Here is a 10906-nt window from a genome sequence, read left to right as displayed (position 1 = left end):
AGTCTCCATGCCGATTCGGTTCTTCCTCTTTGCTGAGATTGCTAAGAAGGGTGTTAAATAGGGGTAGCTGTCCCCTAGATACTGGACCGAGGACACCAACTCCTTTCCTACAGGGTACTAAATGGTGATCAGAGAAGTAGCAATTGCTGATCACTTAGTGCCAACTTGACAGGATAACAATCTCCTGCTCCCCACGCTGTCTTCTTTCTGCCCCTCCAGATCTTACCATCAGTTCAACTAACCTACAGATCTGGTACCAAAGCAAGGAAATTACTACTTTGGAACTTTGTTTAATTCAACATAATTCTCATAAAAACCTAAGTCCGAAAGCAACAATCTTTTGAGCAATTTTCATTGAGCTGTGAGACATAGCTCACCACATTCAGGGGGGAAAAATCCCCAAGAAGAAAACAAAACTAAGGTGAAAACTTGCTTTAAACCATTAACCGGGATCCTGGAACGTATCTAGACTCTGACCACACATTGGATTCCCCACAGTTGGTCGTGCGCCTCTTACACTGGAAACAGCGTCGGTATCTCTCGCACTGGTCAAGTAGCATAAGCTTGTCCCCAGCACTAAAGTTAAAGAGAAATGTGTTAAATGTTGTTGACTAAGGGAAAACAGAGAAATAAGCTGCACCAATTCAGCGTCATCCCCACTGCAGTCAATGGGAATTATACCTGCTAATGCCAGAGTTGCAACTGGTTCTCTGTCTGGGTCACGGATCACACAGAGCCCTCCTGTACAATACAGTTGGAGGGTAAAGTTTGCAGCTGTTCATATGGGGGCTGAGAAAGGCAGGATCTGGGCCCTTCAACGGAAGTAAGCCAGTGCAGAAGGCATCAATGCAGTACACAGTTGACTGCTGCGAGCCTGTTTGCTTGGAAGGTGGCATGAAAGGAAGGCCAGCCTAAGCTGGACTTTGGAGCCAACCTTTTGGTAAATCTAGAGAGCCCTTTAGACTCAATCCACTTATGTATAGGGTGCCCTAGAGGTGTCCCTCTGTGTGTGAGCTGTGCCTGATCAGCAGTTTTGATACAAGGCTCCCAACGGACAAGGCAGAGCAGAGTGGTTCTGGCCCACAAGAGGTGGCTGCAGGAGACCCACTAACTCAAAGGCACCTCTAAGGCCACTTACATCATCTATGGCAAATAACAACACACCTAATGTACTTAGTTTTTGTTGGTCTTTGCCAAATGAAGATTGCTGGCTCGCGTCAGCGAGTCCTTAAAACAGACCTGGTAAACAAAGGTAAACCTCTATGCCAGTGGTTCCCAAACTGGGGTTCGTGAACCACTGGGGGTTCGCAGAAAAAAAATTCCCTCATGGTGGACAGAGCTGTCCCTAGAGATCCCGGGCAGCACAGGGCCAGCAGCCCGCAGCCCCTGAACTTCCAAAAGCTAAGCAGATCAAAGCAAGCATATCTATCACACTGAGGAGATTTAAACTTCAAGACTCCTTATAAGAAATGGAAAGGGAGGTGGATATTTTTTGCTGTTTTTAAAATTAAATAGGCAGCTAGTATTGTTTGTAAAATTATTATGAAGAATAAGTTTAAGCTTTGTTGTAACATGCGTTGTTTGCCTGGACTGCTCAAGACCTGAATGCTTGTGTAAGAGGAACTCTTTGAGTTGGCTTCTTAAATACCTTCATGCTGTTTCACATCTGATACTCCTTGATGAAACCTAGGATCCTTGTCTTAGTATAGGCAAATATACTCAAAGTGATACAAGCTATGAAAGTGAGATCTTGGAAGAGTGTTGCCGTTTTCATAATGTAATAAAAATACTGTCATGATAAATAATAACTAATAATAAATAGTGTGTAATAAGCATGTCATCAAAACAAATTTTATATTTCCAAGATCACTGCTTTTATCATTTATACTCAGGTGAAGGAGAAATATCCCTGGAAACATTCATTTTTAGGAGAGCGTTCGCGGGTTGTTAAAGTTTGGGAACCACTGCTCTATGCATTAGCCACGCAGCAGGAGGTATCACCCTCTCTGTACTGCATTAGAAGGCTAGCAGTGTCCAGCCATGGCAGAGATCTGACTGGCTGCGAGATGCTAAGTGCTTTAGAACGTGGCATTAAGACATTCCACCTGGGCTGTGGCAATGGAGCACTAAAACACAACCTGAAGTGCCTAGATATGCCTCTTATTAGGCTCTTTACACTTATTCATTTTTCAGAAATCTTTTTAAATCCACCTTGTTTGGCACTTTATGCAGCAACGATTCCCACCTCTGGAAAACCGGAGTAGACAGGTGAGAAGATAGGAAGAGAACCTATGGATATCAAAGGGCCTAGGTATCCCACTAGGATTTTAACCTTCAGCAGGTTTGGAGAGATGTTACTGAAGGAGTAACCTGAAGACAAAAGGTTTAACACAGGTAACATTGAGGGCATAAGCTGACAACAGGTATTTTAGGCCAGTGGTTCTCAACCAGAGATATGCATACGCCTGGGAGTACACAGAGGTCTTCCCGGGGATACATCAACTCATCTAGATATTTGCCTAGTTTTACAACAGGCTACATAAAAAGCACTAGCAAAGTCAGTACAACTAAAATCTCATACAGGCAATTACTTGTTATACTGCTCTATATACAATCCCCTGAAATGTAAGTACAATATTTATATTCCAATTGATTTATTTTATGACTATATGGTAAAAATGAGAAAGTGAGCTATTTTTCACTAGTAGTATGCCGTGACACTTTTGTATTTTTATGTCAGATTTTGTAGCAAGTAGTTTTTAAGTGAGGTGTAACTTTGGGGTAAGACAAATCAAGACTCCTGAAAGGAGTACAGTAGTCTGGAAAGGTTGAGAACCACTGTTTTAGGCCATAATTTGACCTGCAGAGCCTTGGTGATGATGCACAGGATGGAAAAGTCCAAGCTTCATTGTCAGAGCCCTCGGTGAGTTTCCAGGGCTGCCTGTTTGAAATAACATCTTTTTACTTGAGCAAATGTGATCCAGAAATCAGTGAGAAACCGTGAATATGGAGCTACTTGTATAGGAAAGAATTGCACTTTAAAACTCAATTCTTTTGGCTAGCCTTCCACTAACTGTCATCTCCTACTTTCTTGCCATCCACCCAAACAGAAAACAGACAGTATAAAATGTCAGTACAAATCCGCAATAAAAATTCTGGAAGTGAAGAATGCCAATCCTATGATTCTGTTCAAGCTGAGTATACAAACAAACATTTTCTTGCCCTAAATCCGATTGGCAGTGACTTTGGGTGGGGAGTATCACCTTCTTCTGCAGTGTGGGGCACTGGTCATTTGCCAGGATTAACTGGGTATATCTCACTTAATCAAGTCCCTGCCATTCCGGGGGCCTAGGGCCCTGGTGCACCTTGGCCACTCCTGTTCTCTGCCTGTGGCCACATAACAGTTTTGTCTCCTATGGGCTATGATATTTTGGTCTGATTTTGGTTGCTGGGTTTAGTGTGCAGGTGCAGGGTGGTGTTACATAAGAATATAAGAATGGCCATACAAGGGTCAGAACAAAGATCCGTCTAGCCCAGTATCCTGTCTTCCGACAGTGGCCAATGCCAGGTGCCCCAGAGGGAATGAACAGAAAATCATCAAGTGATCCATCCCCTGTCACCCATACGCAGCTTCTGGTGCTGGTGACCTGTGACCAACAGGAGGTCCGACAAGATAATTTAGTGATCCCACTCTGGCCTTAATCTCTATGACTAGGTGCCTATTTGTATCTCTAGGCACCTGAATACCTTTAGAAATCTGGTCCTTACATCCATTAGCTTGGAGATAGTGGTGGACTCAAACTTCTTACATGGTCCAGCTACTACAGTGGGACAAAGGCCTGTACTGTGTTATTATGGTTTTGCTCCTAACCCATTCTAGAATGAAGCAGTACTGAGATCAGTTATGGGGTTGCCACTTCCCTGTGCTCTGATGGCAAAGCACTGCAGCACGTGCGACTGGCGAAAGGATGGGCACTGTAGCAAAAACGGGAAAAAAGGAAGACGGGAAAGGGGAAATCCCCTCAGTGTTCAGGAATCTTACCGCTCAAATAGCTTCTCGTCAACTTCCCTCAGCCTTTTCATTCCAGCGCTTTTTTGCCAGTCGTCCTGCATTGCTAAATTCATCTGGAATATTTTCTCAAACTGTGCTCCTCTGTCTGCAATCCACCTGAAATGTTATTGAAAAGGTCTCTCCTACGATTCATGGATGAATCTATCTCCCACTCCCCCACTCTGTCAGTTTGTCCCTGGGTTTCTTTAACCACAGCCCCAGCATGGTGGGCTGTCTAATATGACTCCCTCTCCCTGCCAGCAGCAGAGCTGCTGGAGGCTCTGACAAAGTTAATGAATTGCACATGGACCGAGAGCACTACCTGAGCCAGAAACCCTGTGGTGCTTAGAAACCCCACACAGCCTTGGGCAGATCTGGCTGCTCTTGGCAGAGCCTATGAAGGCCTCTAGCTCAGCTGAGAAGATTAACCACAAATTCAGGCACTTGTCTGAAATGTTCAGCCAGAAATGGGCCCAATCCACAAAGTTCAGCTCTGGACTTGCACAGACTGAATCAATCCCAGCAGAAGGCTCCAAGTCTCTCCACTTAGACCTGATCCAGCAAAGCACTTAGACACAGGCTTAAAGTTAAGCATATGTGTGGTCCTATTGTCTTCAGTAGGAACTATTCACATGCTTAAAATTAAGCCTGTGCTTAAGTGCTTTGCTAGACTGGGGCCTTAAAGAGGAGAAAATGCACCCTCCTGCCCTACCCCAGAGCCCTGTGAGGCAATTTCATTACTGCTGTTGAATTTTCCCCAGGCTTCATTGGAAAAGCTTACTCTCTCTTGGCTCTCTGCAGCATGTCAGCTTCTCTCCTCTGCTCCACCAGCTGATTGAGGATAGCCATCCTCTTCTGCTGTGCTGCGGAGTGCAGCTGGTGCTTGTAAAACTCCCGGGCTCGGTGCCTTTTTTCTGCAAGCTTCTCATTGGTCACATCACTCTTCCCAAAGATGAGATCTGCGGAGTCAGGCTCACAGACCGGCAACTGTATCGGCTTCAACTTTATCTGTATGAGGTTGATAAGAAGATTTTACCATGATGGAACTAACCTCACACATGGCTCTGAAAACTTTGAACGACAGAAGCTAGGGATGGGAGAAGACCTATTGAATCAGCTAATCCACTTTCTCAATTCTGGATTTAAATGCCACAACCAATGAGGATTCTACCACTTCCCTTGATTATTTTATAGTTCAATGTCAGGAAGCATTGATATTCAAGTCCATATTTTTCCTTTTTAAATATCACCTTATGGAGGAGGCAGCATGATGTACTGGATAAGGCACTGGACTGGGAGTCAGGACACCTACGTTCTATTCCCACCTATGCCACTAACCTGTTCTGTGACCTTGGGGAAATCCTTTCACCTCTCTGCAACTCTGTTTCCCCTCCCACCCTTTGAGTGTTTTGTCCATTTACTCTGTAAAATCTTCAGGGCAGGGACTGAACGCTGCCTAAGCTCTTGGAATCTAGTGGCAATCTAGAAATTCAAAATTTCTCAAAAAAAATCCATGATGACTTTGTATAGCTCTACTCAATCCAAACAGATACCTCTACATAACTAGTTTGAGGGAGGACGGGCTATTTTCTCAGCCAGCAATAGAAACATTGTAAACTGCACCTCATTTTAGGTGTTAAATAGACTCACCATCTCAACAGCTTTAAAATACTGGCTAGAAGGATAATTCTTAAAACTTTGGAGGATCTTATTATTGCTTATATCATTATAGAGTTTTTTAATATGTCACTTCAGATATGGTATATCTCCACCCTTCTCCACAACTTTCTGAAAAACACTCCAGTTTTTAAAGACACATAACTTAGCCACATAATAGGTAGGAAAGTTATCAAACACAAGATTTTTTTTTCATTTTAAAAACTTTGTCACTGTCAGGTCAGTGGACCTGGCCTGGTGAGGAGCACATAATTATTAATCACAAGTTTTTACCTGTGTATCCAAGGCCCTCTTATAGCACTGCATTTCTTCCATCTTGCCCTTCAGATATTTAGCTCTTTGGGCAGCTAGCCTAGAAATAAAAATACAAAAGAGTCACAAGAGTTTTACTGAGGTGATATTTTGAAGAAATACAATTCATCCAGGCATGCCCTGTGAAATACAAATCTGCCAATAGTATAGCTGAGTCCATAACATTTAGCTACCACGATTCTCTATCTTACCAAGATGGCTCTGCTTCCTCGAAAATTATTATAATAATAATCATTAATAATGATGACTTCCATGATAGAGTAAGACAACTTATGACACTGAGCTTGAGCTGTGTGCATCACCCTTGCTTCCATGTGATAATATAGCAACAAATCTCTGGCCACGTCAGATTATTAGGATTCTCACTATGATGCTGCCTACCTTGGCAGCTTGGACTTTCCTAAATTCAGCAGGAATAGGACTGAGACCTCCTCATGCTCCAAAAACACAGTCAGCCCCTACTATGTGATCCAAAGGAAGCCTCCATTGGCTATTAGCAATATAGGGCCTATGACACACAATGTAAATGGTCTGATTCCATCTGGCAGAGGGCAGTGATATGCATACAGTAAACCCTAGCCAGCTAATTTGTTAAATCATTGTCCTTGTGTTTGAAGAGACAAAAAAACAGTTCATAAGTGGCTGAACCTCTAGAATTTCCTACCATAAGAGTAAAGTTAATCTGTGTAGCAGACAGAGCATTCTCAGGGCCAGTCAGAGACCACGGGATGAACTCCCCTAGGAACCAAGAAGCATCACAAACCTCCCTCTACCTTCCACTCCAAAGGCAAGGAGCACTTCTTCCACCTGCCTTCTCTAATACAAACACAGAGTAGCATGTAGGTAAACAACACACAACAAAACTGAACCCGAACCAAATCAAGAAGTTACACTGCACATATAATTATATCACTTAATACACGGCTGGAAGGCGCGCCGATACTATGGCGATAAGAACCTACTTAGAAGCAAACACTATACAGAATAGGAAGGTGAGGCGATAACATTTTACTGTAGAGAACGCTAACTGGAGTAATTCTATAACAGAATGAAATGACTGCTACCCATTGCCCTGATTGGCACAGAGTGCCTGCTTGTACTGCAGTTATGCATAAATGAGATGCAGGGAAGACACAATAAACCAGAGTTGATTCCTCATGGTTACAATGTCCTCGTTCACCATTTCACATATTTTTCTTTTCAAATCCCATGTAGTGGTTCAGCTTGAATTTTAGCTCTGGCTACAAAAACCTTTGGCTCAAATCAACATGGAAGCTACTGCCACGTAATTAGCCTCTCTCTCCACACCCACGCACATAAATTCTGCCTAAATTGCTTGTAGAGATATTGCATTACACTCACTGCACACAAACATTGTTAAATCTGCATCTTTACTTCTCTCTCAGCCAGATTCTGATTGCCATTACATTAGTGTAAAACCAAAAGTGTCTCCATTGACGTCAATGGATTTACATCAGCATCAGCGAAATCAGAATCTGGACCCTTATGTTTATTTGTGAGCCTAATATTACTTTCTTCTACCTTAGCAATGACACTGAATAAGACACACAGAAACAGTCCTTACCCCAAGAAGCCCCTTTTCTATCATACAAGATTAATCCAAGTCATTCTGAAGTCAACAATCCTGATCTTTGTGCCATTTCATATAAGGCAGTAGTGGCTTCCCCTCATTCCCCATACTAATTGTATAGGAGTAAATTGGTGAATGTAGACTTTTAAGGATATTTATGGGATGGATTGTTGTTGTATATGTGTCTCTTTGACCTGTACTGTAGAACTGACCTGTAACATCAGGTGCTTAAACACCAGTAGGTGGGTGGAATGATTCGATAGGTTAGACTCGATAGAGACACAATAGGAATATTTTAAAATCATATTTCTGATCACATTCTCACGGGGATCCCAATCCAGCATTCAAAACAGAACAGAACAAGGGCTAGGTAACATTTTTTGTGCAAATAGTTCTTTCATTGAAACATGCCTTTTTCAGGGCACTGAATTTCAGGTTGAATTCAGTGAACAGTTTCAGCTGGGGAAAAAAATGGAAAAGAAAAATCTGAAATGTTGGCATGGTCCGTTTCCAAATGTCATTTCAAATCGACATTCTAAACATTCAGTTTCAGCCCAAACACTATTTTTTTCTTTGGTTTTTGTTTTGGTGAGAAAAAATGAAAAATTCAGTTTCTGTTTGACACTAAGTGGTTTGGCCACAGAACCAAAAAATAAATTTTTCACTCAGCTCTAAACAAGACTGGCTTTACTACCATTGCCTCTGGGTCCTAACTCTAGTGCCAAGGGCAAGAGATGTGTAGAATGGACCCACTCCCACCAGCACCACACCCATTTCCTACCCTAGGCAGAGACAACAGGCAGACTTACTCTTCCGCAAGCTGCACTTGTTCCAGCCGATCCATCAGCTCTTTGTCCTGCTTTAGTTTTGCCTCCTTCTCCTTCTTATCCTCCATTTGCTTCAACAAGTCTTGTGAATACTCCTCTTGCTTGGCATATGGGGGAGGGCTGGGCGGCCGTTTAACGAAAACATATGATTTCTGCAAGGAAAGAAACACATTTCATATCTGAAGGGAGAAACGAGATAGAAGACGATACCATGAAAACATGGCATCATTTCCTTAAATATGAACACTGCAGAACCATTTCAGGCAGAGATGCATTAGCAGTACCCAGAAATGGGACAATCCCATCAGAACCAGGAGAATCACCCCAAAATTCCCCTTGGATGGTGGCAAAATGTTGACAAAGGTCTCACTAATGCCCCCAAGTAGCCCAACCACTATCACTATTGTTATTACTGTGCTCCAGTACGCTGTGCTAGATAATGTTCACTTACATCGCAGGAAAGAATAATTCCTTCCATTACAGGAATTACTGGTGATGTCCTGAGGCCTGTGTTAGGCAGGTCAGACTAAATGATAACAAAATCTGAGCATCACTGCTAAATGCATTAACAGTCTCCCTTGCTGAAAGTTCTCACACTGAAAGGGTTTGTCTATTAATGCTTTGTGTGACCCAGTTTCTTATGTTTCTTTCCATGTTATATATACTAATGGAAAGTCAATACACAGCTTGGGCAGAAAAGTTACCAGGATGGGACTAATCTTCTTAAAAAACAAAACCAAACAAAAAGCTCTTACATGAAATTCTGTGGATTTTTCATTCTTGTGGTTTCTCATTGCTTCGGCCACCCCCAGATTAAAGGCAGCGTTTTTTTGGTTCTGTTCTCTGTTCGCCAAGAACTTCATCTATCGTGGGAAGAAAAGAAAAGAGATGCATTTTAAATGAAGATGTGAACAGAAGTAATGTCACTGCACAGCCAGGAAATCCTCCAGTAATGACATGTCTATTCTCTGGACATGCAGTTTACATTCTTCTTTTTATAATGAAATAGATAATTCTGTACATTAAAGACCTGAGCCCCAGCCCATTGAAGTCAGTGGAAAGACTCCCCATGGACATCAATGGACTTTGGATCAAGTCCTAATAGTTTAGGTCCTAATATTATTTACCACACCATTAAAAGATTAGATTTACATAAAATAAGAATATTACTGGTAACATTTTAATACTTTCTAAAACTAATATATTTATAGTGAATAACGACAATACCACTTAGTTTTCTACAACACTTTTCAGCCCATAGACCTAAAACTGCTTTACAAAGGGAGTATCATCATCTTCCCTTTACAGATGGAGAAATTGAGGCACAGAGGTTAAATGATTTACCCAGGGTTACACAGCATATCAGTGGCAGAGCTGGGAACAGAACCTAGGTCTCCTGACCACTAGGGCCCTACTTACTAGGCCACATAACCTCCCCTAAGGGCACAATTCTCTTCTCCAATCCACCTGGCAGATTTGTGTGTTGATATTTTGCTGTATATTTGCAGGGGTCAATTTATGTCTCTTTGAGAGCTCAGCATTCACAATTCCTGTGATTTTATAGGCAGTCTTGTGATATTTGTTCTTTTTCTTAAGCTCCTGCTCATGAAATAATGTGACTAGGTGAGAAACTCAGCTCTCACTTTTTCTTTAAAAAAAAAAGTTTCTAGCCGTCATGGGTGCAGCGAAAAGCTTGAAAATGTGACCCAAAAGCCAGGAGGCAAAAACAAAACAAACAAACAAACAAAAACAGCTAAATTTTTATTTTTTATTATAAAATCTCAGTTTTTAAGCCATTCCCATGAGTTCTGAATACTTAACATGCCAATACTTGGTCTGCACATGGTGACTGAAATGCTTGCCAATGCCAAGGACCTAGCACAGGGCCTTTTGAACCATTTAAGCCCTCAAGCCTCTGGGGCTGAAGTGGTGCACAGAGTCTTGTGTGCGGCCTCTTCATTGGAACACATTTCACTCCCAGACCAGCCAATGTAAAGAACTGCCATGCAGAGAGAATTCTGCTGGAAGCCTTTAGAACTCTGGGCACAAACAGAGATTTCTGCGAAGCAACAATGTGATAGTTAAATTAAGGGCCTGGTCAAAAGCCTACTGATTTCAATGGGGCTCTTTCCATTGACTTCAGCTAGCTTTGGACCAAGACCTTGATGCAGCAGGTCTCTCTTTATTCCCTCATTTTTTATTTAGAATTTTTCTCTCAGAATAGCAAATAGACAAGCACCTACAGCAGTGGTTCACAACCCACGGGCCATTTGTAGCCCAATCAGCACACAGCTGCAGCCCACGTGAAGCCTTCGGGCCATACAGGTAATATATATAGTGTGTGGATGCGGCCCACATAACAGAGAGGGCAGGATATGTGGCCCACAGTGGCAAATAGGTTGAGAACCACTGATCTATAGATACCTTTCCTGCCGACTTCTTTGAAAG

At 42.3% G+C, this 10906-nt stretch overlaps 1 protein-coding gene across 2 annotated transcripts in view; it reads right to left on the bottom strand.

The window, feature by feature from the left end:
- Positions 1–311: 311 nt before the first annotated feature.
- Positions 312–10906, bottom strand: part of CCDC81 (coiled-coil domain containing 81) — a 28198-nt gene continuing 17603 nt past the window's right edge. For both annotated transcript variants that reach the window (XM_073317359.1, XM_073317453.1), the window contains 6 exons: positions 9214–9321; positions 8441–8610; positions 6002–6080; positions 4833–5059; positions 4043–4168; positions 312–576 (listed from right to left, as the gene is read on the bottom strand). In XM_073317359.1, coding sequence (XP_073173460.1) covers positions 435–576; positions 4043–4168; positions 4833–5059; positions 6002–6080; positions 8441–8610; positions 9214–9321 — 852 coding nt within the window. In that variant the 3' untranslated portion in view covers positions 312–434. The remainder of the gene's footprint in view (positions 577–4042; positions 4169–4832; positions 5060–6001; positions 6081–8440; positions 8611–9213; positions 9322–10906) is intronic.

This window comes from Lepidochelys kempii, chromosome 1 (genome assembly GCF_965140265.1).
Source record: "Lepidochelys kempii isolate rLepKem1 chromosome 1, rLepKem1.hap2, whole genome shotgun sequence".
Classification (NCBI taxonomy): Eukaryota; Metazoa; Chordata; order Testudines; family Cheloniidae; genus Lepidochelys; species Lepidochelys kempii.
The sequence above is the reverse complement of the archived record's forward strand: the minus strand, read 5'-3'. Positions and strand labels throughout refer to the sequence as shown.